The 22,510-nt window shown below is 45.8% G+C and overlaps 1 protein-coding gene and 3 non-coding genes across 6 annotated transcripts in view; all 4 read right to left on the bottom strand.

Annotated features, from left to right (window-relative positions):
- Window positions 1-3,475: 3,475 nt before the first annotated feature.
- On the bottom strand, window positions 3,476-3,549 carry TRNAT-AGU (transfer RNA threonine (anticodon AGU)). The gene has a single exon. It is a non-coding gene; the product is annotated as a tRNA-Thr (tRNA).
- A 324-nt stretch (window positions 3,550-3,873) lies between these two features.
- On the bottom strand, window positions 3,874-3,955 carry TRNAS-AGA (transfer RNA serine (anticodon AGA)). The gene has a single exon. It is a non-coding gene; the product is annotated as a tRNA-Ser (tRNA).
- A 444-nt stretch (window positions 3,956-4,399) lies between these two features.
- TRNAI-AAU (transfer RNA isoleucine (anticodon AAU)) lies at window positions 4,400-4,473 on the bottom strand. The gene has a single exon. It is a non-coding gene; the product is annotated as a tRNA-Ile (tRNA).
- Window positions 4,474-5,758: 1,285 nt separating this feature from the next.
- Window positions 5,759-22,510, bottom strand: part of CTC1 (CST telomere replication complex component 1) — an 18,985-nt gene continuing 2,233 nt past the window's right edge. The window contains exons 2-23 of one of the 3 annotated variants that reach the window (XM_019745141.3): window positions 21,915-22,078; window positions 17,203-17,437; window positions 16,844-17,055; window positions 16,424-16,580; window positions 13,201-13,485; window positions 12,974-13,102; window positions 12,161-12,390; window positions 11,874-12,051; window positions 11,581-11,781; window positions 10,954-11,080; window positions 10,246-10,360; window positions 9,781-10,108; window positions 9,604-9,693; window positions 9,150-9,343; window positions 8,231-8,325; window positions 7,961-8,138; window positions 7,582-7,659; window positions 6,984-7,128; window positions 6,829-6,893; window positions 6,416-6,581; window positions 6,193-6,319; window positions 5,759-6,039 (exon numbers count right to left, since the gene is read on the bottom strand). In XM_019745141.3, the coding sequence (XP_019600700.3) occupies window positions 5,900-6,039; window positions 6,193-6,319; window positions 6,416-6,581; window positions 6,829-6,893; window positions 6,984-7,128; window positions 7,582-7,659; window positions 7,961-8,138; window positions 8,231-8,325; window positions 9,150-9,343; window positions 9,604-9,693; window positions 9,781-10,108; window positions 10,246-10,360; window positions 10,954-11,080; window positions 11,581-11,781; window positions 11,874-12,051; window positions 12,161-12,390; window positions 12,974-13,102; window positions 13,201-13,485; window positions 16,424-16,580; window positions 16,844-17,055; window positions 17,203-17,437; window positions 21,915-22,078 (3,639 nt within the window). In that variant the 3' untranslated portion in view covers window positions 5,759-5,899. The remainder of the gene's footprint in view (window positions 6,040-6,192; window positions 6,320-6,415; window positions 6,582-6,828; window positions 6,894-6,983; window positions 7,129-7,581; window positions 7,660-7,960; window positions 8,139-8,230; window positions 8,326-9,149; window positions 9,344-9,603; window positions 9,694-9,780; window positions 10,109-10,245; window positions 10,361-10,953; window positions 11,081-11,580; window positions 11,782-11,873; window positions 12,052-12,160; window positions 12,391-12,973; window positions 13,103-13,200; window positions 13,486-16,423; window positions 16,581-16,843; window positions 17,056-17,202; window positions 17,438-21,914; window positions 22,079-22,510) is intronic. The other 2 variants (XM_019745142.3, XM_088801925.1) reach the window with 2 other exon arrangements.

Below are 22,510 nucleotides of genomic sequence, written 5' to 3'. Positions count from 1 at the left end.
CGGGTAGGGCCACCCCCAGACTAGTCCCTTCAGTAGCCTGCGTCCTCCTCAGACAGCGCGCGTGGCAGTGCCCAAGCGAGGGAACAATTCCTGGGACCAAGAAGACCCAAGGAAGAGACGTCATTGAGATAAGTGGCTGGCGGAGTCGGGTAGGAAAATCGGCTTTCCAACCGGCGTGAATGGGGCGGGTCACCAAGCCAGGCGACCAGGACCATCCTTGACGCCGAACACCCCTACCAGCACTGGTCCCAGGACTTCCCGCTTGTAAGATAAGGTTACCTCTACCCTCCGGTGTAGCTTCTGCTCTCCAGTTCCCTCTTAGGGAGAGGGAGGCCCTCCTATTTGCCGCCTAAGAGCCCCAGAAGGTAAGGGCCTCTGAGGCAAGCGCCCACTTTATCTGGTTCAAGGCCAGTAGATCCCGACTGCTCAGTGAGCCTCTAAGCTCTTAATACATTCGCCCTGCTGTCACCTGGGGTTTGCCGAGTCCTGGTGGGTCAGTTGCAGGCCACGTGTTCTGGTTCCCTCAGCTCAGTACCTACTCTGGGGAGTCTTCCCAGCAGGGCTGACCTGTCCGACACTTGACCCCTCCCCCTCCTGCCTCCCCGTGGCATCTCTGGGCTGAACCATTTGTTCTATACCACAGTTGTATGATTTGTGGGGCCACACGCTTCCTAATTCCTAACCCACAGATACTTTGGTTGGGGGTGACTTCAATGAAGGGTTCAGTTTTTTGCTTTTTTCCCCAGGTGTCCCTGGCCAGACAGTGGGGGAGGAGCAGAGAACAGCCTGGCCTTTCCTCTCAGTGTCCCAGTCCTATCAGGTGGGTGAAGTAGAAGCGCTCGGGGCAGACAGTCTGGCACTACCCTTTTTCAACTCCTGTCTCCCTACTCATCCACCCCAGCTTTCCCCCAAGTCTACAGTCACCTCTCTCTTACCTTGCCTCAGACACTTAACCTTCACAGAGACAGAAAGAAGCTTCAATCCCTGTAAATCATGATGAAAGCTATGACCCCTTTTCCTGGAAAAATCTATACAATACCGGGGAATTCACAGATATCCTAAAGCCCCATCCATGGGCCCCACTTTTGGAATCCAACACCTAGAGTGTAAACAACTGATCATTGTTTAAAGTTTGGTGCAAGTATTTTACATTTTGACAGGAGTCAAAGATTTACACACAAAAATCGAGTTCCAAAATATAACTTTGAACAGTCACAATTGTTTCAAAGAGATTGAGTGGGAAAGAGTGTGTCCACGAAAAAACATCCAGCCTAAGAGAAAGCTTATAAGAGTTTATTTGAGCCATACTGATAACAATTGCCAGGAAGCAAGGTCTCAACAGATTGAGAAAATGCTCCGGAAAATGGTAGTTTTGCAATTTATTTTATACATTAGAATCAAAGGAAGAAGTTACATGAAATCCATTGCTGGTGGATTAAGGGGTGGGAGTGGGGGGAAGCAAAGCCGGGGAAATCTCTGGTATTGGATAAAAAGTAAATTGGATAGACAGACACTTCTTTTACATTGGTGGGTACAGGATACTTAATATTAATAGTTAGCATTTTACAGCACATCTTAGAGATGGTAATCAAGGGACTACAACAATGAAGGATTCTGTAGTTTCCTGCTCTGGTGTGGTGGGTTGTGCCCTGAGGGGTCCGGAAAAAGGGATTACTCTGACACTATTCCAAGGGTATGTTATCGTAGATACCAAAAAAACAGTAGACAGGCTCACTTAAGGTAAAGATTGACCTTTGTCAAGGAAACTACAGGCCACGGATGTGAGTACCAACCACTATAGCTTTTAGTTAGCAATTTTTCTGTTCAGACCACCACCCTATGTGGTTAATTTCAGTCTCTGAGTTTGTAGGGCCAGCCATACAGGCCTCTCCTGAGTTATCAGGTTTAGTATGTGGCCCCATTTTTTCGTCCAAGTAGAAAGATTTTCTAGGTGAATTTGAGATGGTAGCAAACCCTCCAACCCCAGCACTTACCTAAAGTAGAATCCTGGCATTATCCTGAATTTCTTCAGACTGCGTATCTTATCAGTTACTGATTACTATTTTTTTTTTAAATATTAAACATGTCTGGAATTCATCCCCTCCTTTGCATCTCTCCTACTACTGTCCTGGTGCAAACTCTGACATTTCTATAACCAACTCCTCCCCTCCACATACTCTCTGATCCCCTGTGTTATTCTTCCATATAGCATTTATCTAGCATGTAATATAATTTAATTTAAAAACCTTTTTGTTGTGTTTCTTGTTCCCTGATGTATTCCCAGGGCCTAGCACAAAGGTTGTTACATAGTACAGTAGTTGTTTAATAGAACATATGGCAAATTTCCACGTGATCTTTAAGACAGCTCATCTCCTCCAGAAAGCCTCCCTTTGACCACTCTCCACTCTCAGGTGCAATGAGATGCCACGTCTGTTCTCTGTGTTCTCACAGCACCCTCGCACTGTGGTGTGATTATGTCTTCCTTCCTATGAGCAATCTGAGAAAGGAGCTGAGCCTTCTTCATTTGGTTATGCAGCCCAGTGCTTGGGACAAACCTGGTCTCAGTATTGCTGCATCATGTATTTGATCTGTCACCTCCAGATAGTGATTCCTTCAAGCCAGCACTTTTGCTCATACATCTTACAGTGGTTCTCCGGCCAAGGAATGGTGTCTAGACCTTTCTGCCCATCTTCCAAGGAGGTTTAGGCCCTGCCAACGGCCTACAGATCCTACTTCTTGCCTCCTCCATCAGTTTTACTTCTGTCCTCACCAGCCTGGCTTCTGTGCTCCACAAATGGGTCTTGTTCTTCCACAGGGTCTGGAGACCCCACCGGGAATGAGCACTCTTCTACTCCCACCCTGTCCACAGGGTCCCAGTCCTTCAGCACCCTCTTGCAAGAAACCAGATGGTGCCTGGCCAGATATCTGTGCTAATCCTTAACCCTGACTGCAGCTTGTGAAGACGAATGAAGATAACTATACATAAAGGACCTGGTACAGGAACTGCATATAGAAGATGCACCGCCCCGTCCATTTTTTAAATTAAAAAATATATTAAAAATATATTATATATACATATATTAATTCTGAGGCCCCAAACTAAAAGAAATATAATGAAGAACCAAACCAAACAAACCCACTCAGGTCCTAGGGGACTTCCTGGGGTAAGGCCTGAGAGCTGGGGCGGCAGCTTCCTCGGGGTTTGGAGTGGCCACCAGGATAGCCCACTAGCGTCAGTGGGGTGTAGGGCAAAGGAAGGTGTAGTTCCCCTCAGGATTTCTGCCCTGATCACAGGGAGAGCTTTTGGAGCTGTGGTCTCATGGGTACGGTGGCTCATCTCAGCAGGAATTCTGGATGCTCTGAGTGCGGAATTGTAACCTTGTGTCCTCAGTATAAAAACAATTGATAAATTCATTAGGGAATATTGATTCAGCGACAAAACGGAAAAAACCGCCTCTTTTTTGGGGCAGAGCCTAGGCACCGCTGGGATTCGAACCCAGGATCTCCTGTTTACTAGACAGGCGCTTTAACCAACTAAGCCACGGCGCCAAACATGCTAAAATGCTTTCCGCTGCTGCACTACAGAAGTATGTGGATTGGAGCCTGACCACATCAATTTTTTCACTTTTTTCTAAAATTAATTTTGACAAATCAATTAGGTTTGGTATCAAATATCCATCCGTGGGATGCCCCCAATGTTGAAAGAAGTAAACTGAAAGTTTCAACCCTAGCCAAAAGTGCATTGTTGGGGAGCATTCCAGAGTCTAGGATTCCTGAGACGAGGGGATTTTTGGGGCGCCGATCGAATAAATCTTCTGTTTGATCTTGGGCAAGGAAAAACAGGGATAGTACGTCGGAGAAGAAAAAGACAATCGTAGTCGGCAGGATTCGAACCTGCGCGGGGAGACCCCAATGGATTTCTAGTCCATCGCCTTAACCACTCGGCCACGACTACACACACGAGGAAGTGCAACTCATCTGAAACCCTTCCTGATACATGTCTCCCGCAAACACCACCCCTTTCATTATCTCGTGGTTCCAGAGCTCGGAGATTGGTGGGTACGAACACAGAGCAGGATAGAATTGGCATGGAGCTTTTGCTCGCGGCCCCACCCTACACTAGACCTTTCGGGAGTCCTCTTCCCGGATCTTCCCCTTTTTCCAACCAGCCTCCAACAATGTGCTCCCAGAAAAAGACGCGGTAGCCGCCGGGGCAACGCTCCCTCCGCCCTAGCTCAGGTAACGCCTTTCTAAAGCTTGGAGTGCGCTAGTAATTCAGGTTTTGAAAAGCAGTGGGTACTGTGTCGTTTATGATAAGGCAACTGGTTCCGGGTAGAATCTTAGTGGTAACAGCAGATATAGGAAGGGGGGAGCGAAAAAAAATAATAAAATAAACCTCTGGCCCGTACGGGGATCGAACCCGCGACCTTGGCGTTATTAGCACCACGCTCTAACCAACTGAGCTAACCGGCCAGTTGGCAGCCACGCGGTAGGAATCTACATATCTACATCACTCACGTAGATAGGCCAGCCCACAGTAAATCCTGAATCTTGTATAGAACTAGCCACGACACAAAGGCCTCCCAAATACGAACTGGAAGCAATCTCTAAAGGTCCAGGAAGGAATGCCCTCTGGACAGCTCTAAGAGGTGTAGCTAGGCTCTATGTCTTCATTGATCAAGTAGTTCCCCAAAGAAATGGAACACCAACCAAATGCATAAGCACCCCCAAATAATTGATGCTGCAACCCCTAAATTAGTGAGTTCTGACAAGAATTCCTACTGATCTCATGGTGTGGATCAAGGACCTGCCTTAGGCCTGGCCCATGGGAAACCCACAGCATTGAGCACTCGACTGGGGTTCCATAGTATAGGTTCCTCACATGCCTCTCCTAATCCTTGGTGGTCCCCCATCTCCACCCTCTTACATCCATCTTGTGCTTCCCTATAACTCTAGGCTCACATAGTTGACATCTTCCTCAGCCCAACCTTGCTGAGAGCACCATCGCAATGGTGTCTACCTTGCCCCCAATTCAGACTTACTCCCTTTAGGGCCTGACTTTTAGTATCATTTCTTCTGCTGGACCAGCTCTTCAAACCAGTTTTGGCACTGATGGAAAACAAGGGCAGAAATGATGGTAAATGATAGACCCGCTCGCTGTCAGGTTGGGAGGTCTGAGATCCCAGATGAGCACAACTGCACAACGTCACCAGAGCTTTACTGCAAGTCAAGGGGACTGTCAGAAGCCCCACCAAAAGTGTTAGACAGGACAAGGGTCTCAAGTTCTGGGCAGTTCTTACTAAATGCTATTCTTCTAAATGTTAAAATGTGATAGTCTTTTGCAGCTGCAGCTGTAAATAGGATGAGCTTGACAGGAACACAACAGGGTAAATGTAGCCAATTGCAAAGAAGAAATCAACATGTAATTAACCAAATAGTGTATATAAGCAATGGCTATGCCTCCCTTCCCGAAGACAGAGCTTTGGATGTTAATCCCATCTCCTCTACTTGCTGCAAGTAAATGAAACTACCATGTCTCATTCTTGAATAGAAAATCCAAGCGGCAAACCCCTTGAATTCAATAACACAAGGGGCAAGTCTTTTGTTCCTCTGGCCCCTGCCACAAAGGCAGAATCCAGCTGCGCAGAGCCACTTGTTAGTGCAGGTACCTGGACACCAACCAGAGGGGAAAATATCAAGAGCGCAATTTCCCCAAGGCAGGTTGGCACCAGAATATGAAGGCAAAATTACAGTAGGGTACAGTTTATGAATATCGGGATCTGGGGCCCTGGTTTAATCAGATTAGGTAAAGGCCACGACAAAGGGGAGGGGCTGGGACCCAGGCCCCCAGACTTCCAGCAGGGCAGGGAGAAGTTTCAGGCCATTGTTGCAGTTCAGGTTAGCAGGAGGAAGCAAATCCCCCCAGGGAGCTGGAGTGCTCAGGCTCCTGGATAGAGAGGCATGACAGTCGGATCCTGGGATTCACATGAGTCAGGAGAGGGAGCTCCCCACATTGGAACTGCTTTAGCCGTGGAGGTTCTGAGATAGGAAGAGAGGAAAACACGTGTTATGCATGTGGTTTTTAGTCTCCACGCACCATTCTCCTCCGCAACTCCAGAAATCCCCTATCAATCCCTCATCCCTCTTCCTCCCTGGTCCCATCTATGTACACCACCATCCTTCCATCCTTACCTAAAGGGATGATATTGCAGGGTTTCCTCTCAAGCTCAAAAGAAAGCACAATAGGGCGGAGTACAGAGAGGCTGGTACAAAGCGTCCGGAGGAAGAAGGTCAAGGGCTCACCAGTCTTGGCTGAGGTCTAGAGAGGGAAACTCAGGATTAAGCAAAACTCAAACTCCTAAGCCCTCTGCCAAACCCTCAGGGACTTGCGTCCCAGCTCCCAGCCATATCTCACCTCAGGCTGGGCTCCAGACCCTATAAGTTGCAAGGCCACTTTACCTGGCCCTCTGACAAGCTCTAGGAGGGAGGTCCACTCACTAGAACACAGGCCTAGTGCTTCTGCCACATGATGATTCCGACAGGTCACCACCGCTTCGGCAGTCCCATCCTCCACCAGGAAACTGGGGTGGGGGGTGGGGGGGAGAAACAGAAACTCCCATAGCAAACCCAAGTGGCCAGTCACCTGAACCCAATATGTCTTCATCTCCACAGTTTCATCTTCAACTCATTTACCTTTGTCATTCATTCAAAAATATTTATCAAGCAATTCCCACAAGCCAAGAGTTACGCTAACACAGGGAGAGCACACAGGCGAAGTTGTATAATAGAGAAGTAAATGGTGTGATGGGTGCCACCTTGGGCTCTTACCTGATGCTGGCCTGGCTTATAGATGTCTGAGTGGGGCAAGTGGAGCCCTGAAGTGTACATCTTCCCTGGGATGAAGAAAGTGGTTGGAAAAATCCTTTGTCCCATCATATCACCTCTGGCACCTTGTGCCCAGCTCAGCCCCTCCCCATCCATACCTGGGGGCAGATGCTGGTGCAGTGAGCGCACACCCAGAGGAGCTGAAGGCTGAAGACACACACAATATGGCAAGCCGCAGTGGCCTGGAATGGGGCCTGGCCACCCTGTAGCAGTCTAGCCAGGTAGATGTGGGGCAGGGGAGCACTAAGAGAGAGAGAGAGGGAGAGAGGTGCGTGTCAAGAAATAGCCAAAGGGGTTCTGAAGGCAGGGTGTGTTTGGAAGGACTCAGCAGGCATAGGGATGGGGACAATAGTGGCTTCCATGCTGTCCTGGAAGCCCCGTGGTCCCCATTTTGATTCCTGATCCCCAACTGTCATCAATTATTTCTCAGGCTTGAACAACCGAGATGTCAGCCAAGAAAAGATATTTGCATTTTAGATTGAAAAGTCCTTACGAGCCTGGAACAATAAATCTTGCCTGATAAAATGACAGGTATTGGGCATTTTTTATTTGGGGCAGAGGAAATTGTTCTGACTCAACACATCCTGCTAGGATTGGAGAAGGTTGTAGTTAGGGCAAAAATTGCAGAGCCAGGAATATGTGTGGGATGCAGAGGTGACCCTGTGAAGTTTGGGGATCACAGCATGGGGCACTGACCTGACTGTGGTCTCTGGGGGAAAACTCAGGACCTGCACATAAGTAGATGACCGGAAATAACAGTAAACATTGTGGGATCTGCAAGTGGAAGCGGAGGAGAAAGAAGTCAATTTGAGGCTGGAGCTGGGACTGTATCACAGGCTTGGCCACTCCCCTGAGGGATGCACCCAGACCTGGCTCTATCAAAGCAGAGGGAAGAATGAGAGAAGGACTAGTCTGGAACATCTCAGGAGGATAGAGGGCACAAATTCCACAGTACCATGTTGAACATAATGTCAAAAAGAAGGTATTATTGTAGCATACGGTTAAGTAGGAGTGAACATTCAAGAGAACTGCATCATTAGGGAGAGGAGGGAAGACCAGCTACATAGATCTTCACCTGGAAACTCTTTTCTCCAGCTGGTTAAAGTAGACTCGGGCTCCTGGAAGGAGTCCTAGTGGCGGAGGCAAGTGTGAGTCTTCGATATATATGTCCAAGTGAGGGGGGAATTCACAGTCAGCAGCCTCCAGAGCTACAGTTAACTTCACACACCTTCTCCTGGCCCCAATGCTCCCTACTGAAGGAAAGGGCAGGGGTCAGTGGTATCCGTCTGGACCACAAGGTCCCATTACTCCATTTCACACCTTCCCTCAAAGGAGGTTTTATTACCAGGCTTTGTCCAGATAAGGGCCGGAAGTGACTCACACAGTGTCCGTGACAGAATCTCAGCTGAGAAAGACACCAAGGAATCGGTGTCTTTTTCTCTACGGGGTAGAGAAATACAATGAGAATGGAGGCATAAGAAAACAGAGAATGGACAGTCAGGTCCAAGGACAGAAAACGGAGCTAAAGTATCTGTTAGAACATCATCTATAAGGCCCTGAAAAACCTCATGCTGTGCAAATCACACACTAAAAGTAACAGGAATTAGGAAAAAATAGAGCTATGGCAGATCACTCAAAACCTATACAGTGTTGTAACCAGAGGCCTTAGCAAGAAGTACAACAGCAGAGTTAAGTCTCCATCTGCATTTACACCTAGAATCTCAGACATGCCCCCTCCTTCAAATCATAGATCCTTGAAAACATTCACTTCTAGTATAGACCAGCTTCGCAAAAATTACACATACAATCCAGTGGGGTTTGTTTGTTTAGCACAGGGGGAAATATCTCTGTAGCTCCTTCATTTGCATGTGCAGCCACCCTGTAAAGCTTATAGGAGGAAAGTATAGTTGTTCCTGAAGCCACAAGCCAGCCACTTCCTGTACCAAAGGAAGGCCCTACTCTATAGATTTTCAGCTTTTGTCCTTACATTGTTTTCTTTTATGTTTCTTATATTTTCTTTTATTGCTAAGGCTTTACCTGAATTGTGAGAAAGCCTTCTCATGATCATTTCAAAACAGTAACATGCTGGGGGGAAAAAATCAGGTTTGAAACACAATTTCCATCTTATGCTGACATCTTTCCTCTAGGAGCTGAATCACATGAAAGAAACACGCTGTAGCAAAGAAAGGATGGTTTGCCAAACCCAACCACGGCAGAGGAAGAGGGAGCAGCCCAATGAGCTGGAGAAGCTGGAGGACATTTACTTGCTATTGAGCAGGTCAGTTAGCGGGGATTCAGGCAGGGCCTTGCTGATTCCCAGCACATCTGGGAGGTCCTGGGAGCTCTCAAGTTCCAGGGTCCACTCATCCTGGATAGTGAGGCAGGATGTACAGCCAGCCAACTCCAGAGGACACTGCGATATGCAGGATGAACCATCCCCCTCAAATAACATTGGTGTCTGCCAGGAAATGGGAAGACGATGGACTCTTAGTGTATCTTGGTCCAGAGGAAGGTTTACAAAATACTATGACCCAATTTTGTTTTCTCTGTGGAGCCTGGTGAAGGAAGTGATCTAGACATAGACAGGCCTTCTATTTGATCTAGATCCACCCTTCTGCTAGGAGACTAGAGAGTGACTAGGCACTGGTACTTCCTCTCCAGACCCCAAGCCAAAGATAAGCTCTCTGGGGGAAGGGTGTGATGAAGTAGGGCACTCACGGGAGGGCCAGGAGCCACAAGTCGGTACACTTGCCCAGGGTGCAAAAACTCGAACCAGCGGACTGAGGGACCAAGAAAGATGAGGAGAACCTGTGAGGAAGGAGAGAAGGGTGCTGGAATTGCAGGCAGGAGCCAGGGGCACAGGTGAAGCCCTAGGACCCTGCAGTCCCAGCTTACCTTCTGATCCTTGTTCTCAGCTCCCCTGAGCTCGGGTGGGCTCCACCCAGTTCCCTCCTTCCTCTGGGTGCTCCCAAGCCAGATTCCTGACACATGGAAACTGAGAGTGGGCTTGGGCACCTCTGTACTGGCTCCTGGAGGGACACACAGGTTCCTCTTCATCAGTGCCTCCTTGTGGGACAGCAAGAACAGCCGGCTCTGTCCTTCGTGGGGACCCTCAGGGAGGGTGGGCTCTGGCTGACGAGGTGCTGAGGAGGTGGCTGAGTGAAGGAAGGGTCTGGGCACAGGCAGGATCAGGGCATCAGCCAGAAAGAACTGGACATAGACTCTGTTGGCAGAGACAAGGAATAGGTTTCTTAGGGATGCGGGCATTAGGTATTGCGCGTCGCAGCGTTCCTACACCTGCACCAGGCCCGTCCCCTTCCCCTCAGAGACTCGCGAGTACAGCTACTCCCCAAGGCCAACCTGGCCTGCTGCTTCTGGATGAAGCCTGTCATGCTCAGCTCCTTCCAGGAAGGAAAGTTGCTTCTGACACTCCTCTCTATGACCAACTGGAACCTCTCTGCCCGCACCAAGCATCCTAGAGGAAGGAAATTTTCTGTTTTGGCAAAACGAAAGCACGGCGGAATGGGAAGTGAAGCAGATCACCCTGCACGTCTCGCTGCCCAACCCAAGCCTGACCTGACCTCCACCTTAGAGGGATGACACCTCCAAAGGAGAAACCCTTCCATCCCCATGTCCAACCCCACCCCAGGCCTCCTAAGCTGAAAGGCCTTGATTCTACTTTCACACAAATCCCTAAAACGCCTGTTCTGTTCCCAGACCTAAGAAAACTTTGCTTTCCAGGATTTCCTGGTCTACAAATCTCAGTAAGTCCAAATAAGACCATTATTCTTCCAAACTACGAATGTGGAAAATGGGAGTCTAACCTGGTGTGCCTGTTAGGCTCTCTGGAGGGAGAAATGAATGCTGGGAATTGGAGTTCTAGCCAGGGAATCCCTTGCTCCTTTTCTCTACCTGCCAATACCAGCCTCCTAAACTTCTCCCAAAACTTATGAACATATTCCACTTCAGCATCTCTAGAAAATGCCAGCAGGTGCTTTTTCCCAAACATTCCCCTTTCTGAGACCCTCTATTCCTCCACCACCTTCTCTCCACTTCTGAACTCCAAACCTATGAGCTGGGGGTCAGTGAGGGGTTGCGAGTGCTTGTTCATGAGTAGGCAGGGGAGGGAATCACTTCTGTCCCGAAGTTGCAGACAACCGTTATGAGATGAAGCCACCAGAACCCCAAGTAAAACCTGCAGGGAGATGAAAGCCAAGGTATCAAGTACTTATTAAGCAAATATTGAGCACCTACTATGTGCCTGGCACTGTGTTAAATGTTAGCTACAAAGTGAACAAACAGATACGGTCTCTGACCTCAAAGAACTTATATTCAAGTGGGGAAGACAGATGTGAAAAAAACACCCGTTCATGCATTTGGTAGCAGGAGAGAAAGTGTTCAAATCGAGGTTAAAGGTAGGAGAACAAGCAGAACTTTATCGGACTTAATAGGAAGGTTGGGTTTTATTTTATATATACTAGGAGAAACAAGAAGAGGATTTAAAGCGAGAGAGGTTCGTAATCTAAGTCACGTTTTACCTCACTCTTTCCAATTGCTGCAGGGAGGGGGCCAAGAAGAGATGGAGCAGTCTAGTTAGAAGGCCAGTCAGTCAGAATGACAAAAAATGACTATGGTAGTAATACTTAGGGTGGCAAAAAGAGGAAGTACCCTGAGCCCTGCTGGAGCCCTACTGACCTGGGCTGGGTGGAAAGTGGAGGGCAGCAGACAGAGCCAGGACCAGGCTAGACGCTGATTGAGTTGGTAACTGGTCAGGTGAGAAGCCTCTGGGAGGGGCAGAAAGGTCTTAGGGTCAAAGGAGGCCCAGGCCCTGCTCTGCCCTTCCTCTTTCAGGGTGGCCAGAGTGGGGAAGGAACAGGGAGTCTGCAGCCGAGCATACTGTCAGGGAGAAAAGAAAAATCAGATGGTGTATTCTACATGTCCCCCCATGCATTAGCTCTGTCATCCATCGTACCCCCACGTCCTCACACCTTCTGGAGTGGACAGAGATGCGGCTCTTCGAGGATCTCCTTATGTGCATTCCGACTAGGGATGCGTGGTGGAGCTAGAACAGCCAGGGTAGGAGCCAGGAGTTGTAATCCCAGGCCAGGCTGCCCAGGAGAGGAGTGCTGCAGCAACTGGTGGTATCTCAGCACATGGGGACAAAGCCTTGACCAGGGAAAGAAGCTGAGTCACTTCCCTCAAAGACCCCGCCTCTTCCAGGATCCTGCATCCCTTACTCCCACTGCCACCCTGGCCCAGACCCTCTCCTCCTCACTTGCTGGCCAGCTCCTCCAGAGCCTTGGTAGCCCATAGGTAGAGGGGAAGTCCTAACCGGCGTTCCCATACCAGGTGCTCATAAAGGGAAGACCGGGATTGGGAGGAAGACTGAGTCTCAGGCTTCCGAGGAGAGAAGCGCCGAAGCAGAACGGCACCACGGAGACAAGGGGCTAGCACAGGCCTTCTAGTCCATCCACCCACTGACTGGAGAAGGTGAATATCTGGCATCTGGGGAAAAGCAGAAAAAGTGAAAAAGGAGAGGTGAAGCCAACTCAATGGCTCCAGGCAGAGTTAACCGCAGTTTCCCACTGCCTGGGTTCCAGGAGACCCAATTTCTCTATACAGGCGACTTCTTTTCAGTCTCCAGGCCTTGTCTCCTCCCCTTCCATTACCACCCACTGCCTCTGGGGTAAGCCTTCCTCTCTCACAAGCTCCACAACGACGTTCTGTGGGCCAGAGGGCTCCTGGCTGGCGTGGCTTACCTACTCACCAGGCTGCCTACCATCATTCTGGCCTGCCCTACACCTGGCCTCCAGCTCCAGCACCTCCTCCCCAACTTAGCAGTTAGAAGGCCCTTCTGTAAAGGAAATGCTTTGGTCCCAACCCAGATCCTACTCCTTTCTGATCGGAACTCTTATCCAAATCACGCTTAACATATGCACATGCCCCCGTACCCCCACGCCAATATGAATTATTTTTGTATTTTTGCTATAAAAGTTCCCACCCTGCTGCATAGAAAGACCAGCCCATAAAGGTAAGAGAAGCTGCCGAGAGGGCCTCTTTTTATCACCAGCCCTGACCCCTCACATACCTCCAGACAAACTCCTGGTCGCAGTACCCGCCTGAGGCCCTGGAATTCCTGGTAAGCAAGGCAGAGCCCCAGCTGCCCATCCAGCTCATAGAGGCCAGCAGGCTGATTCAGCGCACCAGTGACCGTTCCCTGCAGAGGTCAAAGGGCCAGGTGAGCCCTATTTCCTTCCTCTTGGGAGACTCCCACTTCCTGCCCTTCGAGCTCTAGGATCTCTCTCTTCTACTTACTGTATATGATAAGAGTATGGAGTCCTGGACAAGCTCTTTTTGCTCTTTCCTCTCTTGGGAGTTGCTGGGCCTGGGGAGTGGCTTGGGGTCAGCCTTCAAGAGGGGTCTGTCCAGGTCCAGTTCCTGCTCTCGTACACTTTCCGGTTTCAGCGGCAACAGATGGGAGGAGGGACTGGTCCTCCAGACACGGTAACGGTGACCACGGATCTTGGATACTCGCAGCTCTGTCAGCACATAGGCCCTACCAGGCCAAAGGGCTCGGTGCCACACCAGCTGGGCAGGGACCTGGCTTATGCAGAGGTAGCCAACATGGTACATGGGACGCTTCCCACAGTGTTGTCCCTCTACCAGTCCCTTCCCATCACGATTTTACCTCAAAGACCTGCTCCTCCTTATGAGCTTTCCTTGCCTCTTCATCTTCCTTGTTTGCCAATTAAATCTTAAGCCATAGAACTTTCAGGACCTCTCCTTTCTCATAGGAGATGCCAAATGTTTCCTAATCCGTCCTCCAACATACAAGCCATCCCTAAAACTTCCTCTAAAATGTAACAATATTCCATTCAGAAAATTATGTCCCTTTTGCATTTCCCCTATCCCACCCCATTAACATACAAACGATTTTCATTTATTTAATCAATATGTACTGGGTATGGATGTGTCCAGTATTGGAATAGATGTTAAGGAAATACAACTGACTGTTCCCTTTTCTCCAACATATTTCAAACCACTGGGAAACACAGACACAAACCCAAGTAATAATATGGAGCCATGTATGATCAAATGGCAAAAAGAATGCACATTTGCTAAGGTTTCAGAGAAAGAAACAGAAGGTCAGGATGGGTTGGAATGACCAGGCAGGCCAAGTGAAAGAAATGGAACTTGAACAGGGTCCTGAAGGACATCTCTGGTTTGTCAAAGTGGAGAGAGAGAGAGACGGGTGATTCAAGCAGGAGGCAACAACATAGAAATGTTCGGAACTCAGAACGAGCAAGGCAGTGAAAACACTGACCAGGATGGAGAAGGAATGCTCTTGGGAGTTGCAGGAGATGAGACGGGAGAGCCAAGTTGAGGGGAAAACAGAACATGCTGAAGACTTTATTTTATAGGAAAATGAGAAATATAAAAGTAGGAAAACAAAAATAAACATCTGACAGCAGGGCATCATATGGACTGGATAAGGGTGGTTGTTGAGAAGATATTTAAGCACAAGGAAAAAAGGGACTGTTCATAAATATAAAATTTTCTAGGGCACGCTCTTCCCACAGGCATAACAGTACTGTTGCCATTCTCAGGGGCTGCAAAACATACTAATAGTCAAGGCACTTGAACTTCAGCCCCCTGTGCTCAACTTTGCACACCTCCATTTCTACTCTAAAACCAGCTGAGTACCATCAGTCAGACCTTGGACATCACAACTCATCATAAGGTATTGCTAAGACCTCACTTAAGCTTACCGCTTGTGCAAAACAGGTAGTTAAGAATGGTTTGACTGAACAAACCAACGAATAAATCAATACTGGTGATTCTGCTCTCCCCAACTCTCCCTATGCTCATGAGATTTCCTCTAACCTCTCACTAGGACCTCCTATCACAGCCCCTTCTCCTTTATTCAGACATTGAGGTCCTTCCCTTCCTCTTTTCCAATACCGCATCCCCATAGCTATTTCCTCAACTCCTTTTCTAAGGCAGAAAACCTGCTTAAGGAAGACGGACGCATGCCACCCTAGTGCCAAACACTCATGCTGACCCTCTCCAGCTGGGCCCGGTCACTGCTTAGCAATCTCTTCTGCCCAACCACCTAGCACAGCAGTTACCCTGAACCTTTCCTCCTCTTTTCCGAGTCCAGGCCTCCATTTTTAAGAAATGACCTCCCTCTTTTATCATAGAAGAGATTCACTGGAGTCATCTGGAGTAACAGTATGTATCCAATATGTCTCTTCAGCAGCCCATAAACATACCAAGATTACTCCTCGCCTGACCTCCCAGGCTTATTCTAAAGCCCACCTCTGTACCCTCAGAGTGTCTCATGTATGTACATGTACCTACCACAGCACTTATGATCCTGAACAGTAACAGCTGACTTACTTATCTGTTTGAGAGCTTCAATTTTGTGCCTCTGAAATGACCAAAGTGCCTAGCATTACAGCACGTACTCGATAAAGGTTGAATCTTGGTACAGGTGATTCTACAGTCGTGAATATCCTCCCCTCTCTCCTAGTGATTTGAATTCTGTCCATCCTTCAAAGACCCAGATCAAGTCTAAACTTTCTCATAAGGCTTCCCCCTACATGACAAACTATAGTTGACCTGCTACAGCAGTTACAAACTATACCACTCATCTCAGAACTTACATACTGTTTTATATTATTCTCTGCATATAAGATCTACAACAAGAGTATAAACTACCCAAAGGGCTTACCCTACTTTAGTTACCTTGCAGAAATTCAAGTGCATTTCAGAAATTTCTCCCTGGACATATAATACACAAATGAGCCAACCCCGCCCTGCACAGATTCTTTGAATGGTCTCTACCAGACTTAAAATTTTAATGTAAAGAAAATGTATAAGCTACTCTTTAACCTAGGAGGAAAAAGCAAGATCAGAAATTTGGGTGGCTTCTAAGAATTTTTAGTTTTAGCATTTTTTGTTCCTTTATACTTTAATCACTGTTATTCAAGCTCATGGCACACACAGACACAGTTGAGAATTTGAATAGTGCTAATAAATTTCATAGTTTTCAACTTTTTTGATATGCAAATTAGAGAGCCTTTTCATCCTTTGTTTTGAATGCTTTTAGAACCTTATTCAAGTAATTGTATAAGTCATATAACAATAACTAGTGTAAAAATTAATGGTATTAAAATTGTACCAGCTGGTAAGTATCAAGTTTTTAAAAAAGTGTATGTATTCAATGTATTAATGGTGTTTAGAGAAATAATTTTCTTCCTTCTAATGCTGGGGAAAACCAAAGGATTCTGGCAGGTTTTCAAAATGTCAGACACAATACAATGAATTGCACAGCAGCAAAGTCTATTCCCCACCTCCTGTACACAGGAACCATGTTACCTGGAATCTTCTTCCCTCAACATCACTGTTCCAGAAAACAGCTCTCCCCAGCTGTCCTCCTTTCTGAAATGGTTCCTCCTAAGATGTTATCGTACCTATTAAGAGTTCTAAGACCGCGTCCATATCGTCATGCCCCTGAATTGACCCTAATCCTCACCTGTACGATGACGGACACATAGCTGCCAGTTTGGCTGTCAGCTGGGGATAATTCACTGAGAGACAGGACAAAGTAAGCTTTCTTCTGACTTTTCACCAGAGCACTCAATCGAATCAGCTTCCCAGCCAGGTTTGGCTGCACAACTCTGAGCTTGCTACTAAAGAAAGTAGAAAGAAGAGAGGAAAAAGTCATTTTTATTTCTCCTTTTCCCCTACAAATGCCTCCTCTTTCATGTAAAGAACAATCCAGTAGCGATGTAGAATTTCTGTATTTCCATAGCTATCCCAAAGATATTAATCTAAAAGAGGCTCTATTGTCTCCTTGATCTGGAACATTTCATCTATATTACTTTCGGTACCTTTCTCTCCTTCTTTCCACTGGTTTCAGTGCTCCCTCCTCCCCCAGACAGGGAAGCATTACCTGTGCCTGAGCAGGCGGGAAGCAGCTTCTGGGTAGAGAACAGGGATAGGGGTGAGGGGGCCAGCACTGACGGTCAAGGGAATCACTGGCACGGGGGCACTCCAGAGCTCTAAGTGCCCTTCCCCTGAGGAATTCCACTTGGCAGGAGGGAGGTAACTCCAACTGGGGAATAGGAAGAGATGGCCCAACCAAGAAAGGTCCAGATCTATGAGCTACAAAAGATCAAGAGCAAGGGTTAATCAGGCTCCTAGCATCCCATCCAGCCCCCTCCACCTTTGTTCCCTCAGACTTAATTGCCTTGCTGCCTAGACACCATTTTTTAAGGATCTGAAGTATCTAACCTCCCCCTTCCGACTCACCTCACAGTTCAGGATACCAGTGTTATCTCTCACGTAGAGACTTCCATTCCTGCACTCTTGTTCCAAGTCCCCTGATAGGTCTGTTAGTGTCCCTAAAAGTAATAGGCGCTCCCGGGGTAGGGTCCCACTTAGTCCAGCCTCTTGGGCCCAAGCCTGGTATGCCGTACTGCTCCAGGACAGGTGGCTACAGCATGGGAGGCGCTGGTGGGTTCTCAGGTTCTGTACTGAGACAAAGCTGCAGAGTGAAGGGAGCAAAGTTGTGCAAAGCTGTATCCAAGTCTAGGACGTTACCCTCAGTCCTGACAAATCTAATATCCCAAGGAAAGGTGGATGGGGCCCAAGAGAGGAGTTTGACTGATTGAAGGAGGGAAAGCTGGGACAAAGGGCCTAAGAAAATGAGGATGGGATCTGGGTTCAAAGACCGGGTAGTACCAGGGGAGAAAGTAGGAAGAAAGCCTGTGCCGAATAATAACTTGAACAAGATAGTGCCACAAAGACCCAGAGAAATGAAGGAATGCAAGAGCAATCTGAGATGAGTGTGGGGAGAACACTTTCTCAATACCAAGAATAGCTCCCTTGACAACATCTCAGTGCTTAGATCCACAGAAAACTCCAAAGAGGCCACCTAGGCATCTGCTTAATGGCTCAACCTCAATGGGCCCAGCTACGTTTCCTTCCTAATCTAGGTCACAGTACTAGAGACTAGCTGGGAAGCTGAGGCTGAGCAGGGAGTTGGTATCAAGAGTTTCCAAATCTCAAGAGATGCATGAGGTTCCCACACTGCGGAGTCACTATTAAGTGTGAGGTAAATCATAGATAACGTGACAAGTAAATTACCACAGTTGTGATAGATTCACATCTTTGTAATATGAGTACCATTAGCCTGCATTTGCATTCGCATGATTTTTGCATGGAAAAGAAATAGGATAAGGTTATAAAACATCACAATTTCTCCTCATACTCATATGATCATCCAAGTACTGAACTGTGGGATGCTGTGCCAGATGGCCCACTGCCCTTCCACATCTGCTTCATTCTTTCCCACATGGCTCTGGCACAGATAAAAGGCAAAGATAGAAAACTAACGTGTTAAAGTCCCTCTTAGGCACATACTATATTGGGTCTGTTCACACTCAATACTGTATTGAATTTTCACCAAAATCCCTCATCAAACTGCCAATGAGGAAAGCTAGAAAGGTTCATGTACACAGTGGCATGGGTGGCAAAGCCAGGGTGCTTCACTCAAAAGTCCATGTTCTTTTGTTTCCCTACTTTTCTGAAGGCCCAGGAAAAATCAATGGGAGAGAGCTGTTTCTTTACCCTAGGACACCTTCAGGACGGAAAACAGTAAAAATAGGGATCATTTGTCCCAGATTCTTTAGGGTCTGGGTCAGGAACTGAAGGTGATAACCTCAAATCCTTTGCATTTATCATTGCTCCCCAACTTTCAAGGCCTAGCACAGTGCCTGGCATACAACAGGCACTTGATGAAGGAGAATGAAAAAAAAATGAGTACTTACGTCTATCAAATAGTTTCTATTTTACCTTCATCCACTATTCTTTATGGACTCCTTACTTCTACATATTGTGCTGGCAATTTTATATTTATCTTGAATAACAAGAAACTTTAAAAAGGTTCCAAATTTCCTAAAAATTGCTGACTTACCATTTTTCAATCATTTTAGTAATGCCAGAATTTTGAGAGATTTGGATGTTCCTTTGATTAGATTGTGAACACGGAGGCCAGTAGGCATACACTCAGCTCACCAGTGGAAGACCCTAACCCCACGGCAATAGAGACTTCATGGAAATCACAATTCCTTCCACTACAACTAGTTGATAAGTAGCTCTCCTGTCCCAGAGCTCCCCCCACACTAGCAGGACAGTTTGCAAATGAGATCTCATTCTGTTTAAATGAACAATGTAATTTGTTTTTTTGTTTTTTTAATTCCCAAGGTCAGTCTCAAAGTGGCTTCTTCTGTATATCCTTAGTTACAGAACTTCTGTTCTGCTAGACTTCAGGTGATTCTCAGTGATGGCTGTTCTGTAGTTTGGTTGTAACTTTGATGTGGTTGTGAAAGGAGGAAAGCACTGCGCTTACCTACTCCTCCATCTTGATCATAAGCCTCTAAATCAACAATGCAATCTTAAAAGTTATGAAGATGGACAAGAATTGTAGGGAAAGAAAGGAAAAACACAGGTCAATGGAGTAAAATGAGAAGTTACAGAGAAAAGGAAAAAAAGCCCCCAGGTAGAGGGCCCTCAGAAATTACTTTGGAATTATTATTTAATAACTATCAAATAGACAAAAGAAAATTTTGTGTACAAGGTAAAAAACAGATATGAGAAAGGCTCAGGATACAGATGTATGCTGGTATGTGTCAACTTGGTACAATTCTACCGGAGAGCAGTGTGAAAACAGCTAATGAAGCTGATGGTGTGCATACCCCATGAGCCTGCACTTCCCTTCAGGACCCTGACAACTTAAGAAGGGGTACGAGAGAACTGGAACAGGACTGAACTCTTAGGGGCCTTCACTAAATCTAGAACACTTTACTTCTTATAGAAAAAGAACTGAAGCAAATATGACAAAACGTTAAGGTTTTCAAAAGTTGAGCATTAAGTACCTGGCGAACACAATGTCAAAAAATACAGTTTAGTTCAGCTGACTCTTTTTCGCAGGCAAGACATTCTCAGTGAAGGGAGTGTGTTGATTTACATTCTGGTGGACCAGCAATTTTAGTTACCACTGATTTATTTATTTATTTATTTATTTGGTTTGCATTCTTTTTGTCGTTATTCTCAGGATATGTAGTTGAAAATATAGTTTTCCCCCTTCTGTGTGGTTATAAATAACATTTTAATACAGTTAGGTTCATTCGTTTCAGTATTCCATTTCAGGATTTTTCCATCCTTGTTGATTTTAAGTTTTTAAAAATTAAATGTTTGGGGTAACATTGGTTAATAACATATAATTTTCAGGTGTGCAAGATTATAATTCAACATCTGTCCTCTATTGTATGCTCCCCAGTCTAATCTCCTCCATTACCATATATTTGACCCCTTTTACCCGCTTTGCCCTCCCCTCACACTGTTCCCTCCCCCCCAAAACCATCATTTTGTTGTCTATATCTATGAGTTTGTTTTTGTTTGTTATATTTTGTTTTATATTCCACATGTGAGTGAAATCATACGATTTCTGTCCTTTTCTAAGTGATTTATTTCACTTAGCATAATATCAAGATCCACCCATGTTGTTATAAATGGTAATATTTCATTTCTTTTATGGCTGAGTAGTATTAATGCCATTGAATATGAATATATATATATATATATATATATATATATATATATATATATATATATATTCATCTTTATCCAATCATCCATCAATGGACCCTTAGATTGTTTCCATGTCTTGACTACTGTAAATAATGCTGCAATGAATCTAGGGGCACACACATCTTTACGTATAAGTGTTTTCATGTTTTTCAGGTAAATACCCAGAAAAGGAATTACTGGATCATACGGTAATTCTATTCTTAATTTTTTGAGAAACCTCCATACTATTTTCCATAGTGGCTGCACTAACTTACATTCCCACCAACCCTTGTTATTTACCTTTGGTTTATAAAGAAGTCCATGGATGAGACAATTACACAGAATTTTGAAAATAGTGTTTTGGATAACATGGAATCTAATTAAGCTGTCTTCTCACCAAAGATCCCCTGCCTTTAATGACTGAGATAGATTGCCAGGCTGAGTGAAGTGTTTCCCAAACTGCTATAAGCAGGTTAAGGGAGTGTCAGGGAAAAAGTATCCTGTACTCAAATAAGTTTGGGAAATGACAAATTAAACAAAGCTAAAGCTTTTTTATTTTTTAAAAGCTAAATACACAGTGATATGTATAATTACATAATAGTATATCATAAAGCAGTTAAAATGAGCTAGAGCTATCAATACGAATAAATCTCAGAAGCATAATATTAAGTACAAAAAGCAAATTGCAAAGGACATACAAGGTATGGTACTATTTATATAAAGTCTAAAGGTATGCAAAACTCTATTGTTATATTGCATGCGTAGTAAAAATATAAAAATATCCACAGGAATAAAATACCTCATATTCAAGACAGTGGATACTTCTTTGAGGAGGTTAAGCAGGTTTCTTTTTGCAGGACTTTTCTGAGCCTTTAATATGTTAACGAGTCTCATGACTCTCCTAGAGAAGCTTATCATTTCCAATGGCTCTGAAGTTTATTTAGCTAGGGGGCCTTTTTCTTGTGGTACTTTCTTAATCTTGCCTAGAACAATTTAGGAAGTGGTGGTACAGTTTTAAAAAAACAAAAATACCTTCAGAAGACCTTAAATTCAGGTCTTCTTAAACACAACTATCAGTACTTGGTGAATCTTAGTTTCCTACTACAGAAAATGAAATAGTATCAGCTTCTCTGCCCACTTTGAGTTTTTTCCAAATTTTCTTTCAATCTTCTCCTGTCCTCTCCCTTCTTCTCTTTGTTTCTAGACTTCACTTAAGCCAATTTCAGAGAACTAGAGGAAAAGGAAAGCAGTTTGATGGAGAATGGGAAAGTTTGGCAGGAGGTTGTGTTTACAGCAGCTTTTCCTCCTCTCAGTGAGTTTCCCCTCACTCTTCTCAGGTCCTTCCTTTTCAATACCAAATTGAACTCCCCCCGAACGCCACCTCTTCTCACCTGTAGCTGAGGGGCAGTGTAAAACCCAGGTTCCTTCCCTCGGACAACCAGGTAGTCTTCACACAATCAATTATCAACTGAGTCAACTGCACATTAGACTCCTTGCCAGAGGGACACAGGGTCTCTTGGATGAAGGCCTGGGCAGCCTCAAGCCAGGCTTGCTCCTGAGGAAAGTGAATTGAGTTAAAACATCTTCACGACCATCCTGCCCACCAAGGAAATTTTGAGAAGAATAAAGGAATAGGAAAAAAAAAAATCAAGAGGGCATGCAATTAAGAGGAAAAGTGAAGGACTTTAGCACTTAAAGAAAATTTAGAAGTCTTTAGTCCAGCCATACAATCAACTCAGACAGCTGGCCATCCAGCTTTGGTCTTGCCTCTTTCTCTAGCAAACCTGTACCCAATCCTTAAAGTGCTCAACTGGAATACATATTCCTCCATGTACCCTTCTCTGACCATTCCAGGCAGAATGCTGCTTCCTCCTTGGAGCTCCCACAGCACCTTGCACATACCTCTATTAATAGAGCAATGATCACCAAAGATCGTGGTAATTCATTTTATGTAGTCTGGTTCCAAAGACTTTAGAAGTTGAAAAAA

Source organism: Rhinolophus sinicus, chromosome 12 (genome assembly GCF_057876585.1).
Source record: "Rhinolophus sinicus isolate RSI-liver-muscle chromosome 12, RSI-T2T, whole genome shotgun sequence".
Lineage (NCBI taxonomy): Eukaryota > Metazoa > Chordata > Mammalia > Chiroptera > Rhinolophidae > Rhinolophus > Rhinolophus sinicus.
The sequence above is the reverse complement of the archived record's forward strand: the minus strand, read 5'-3'. Positions and strand labels throughout refer to the sequence as shown.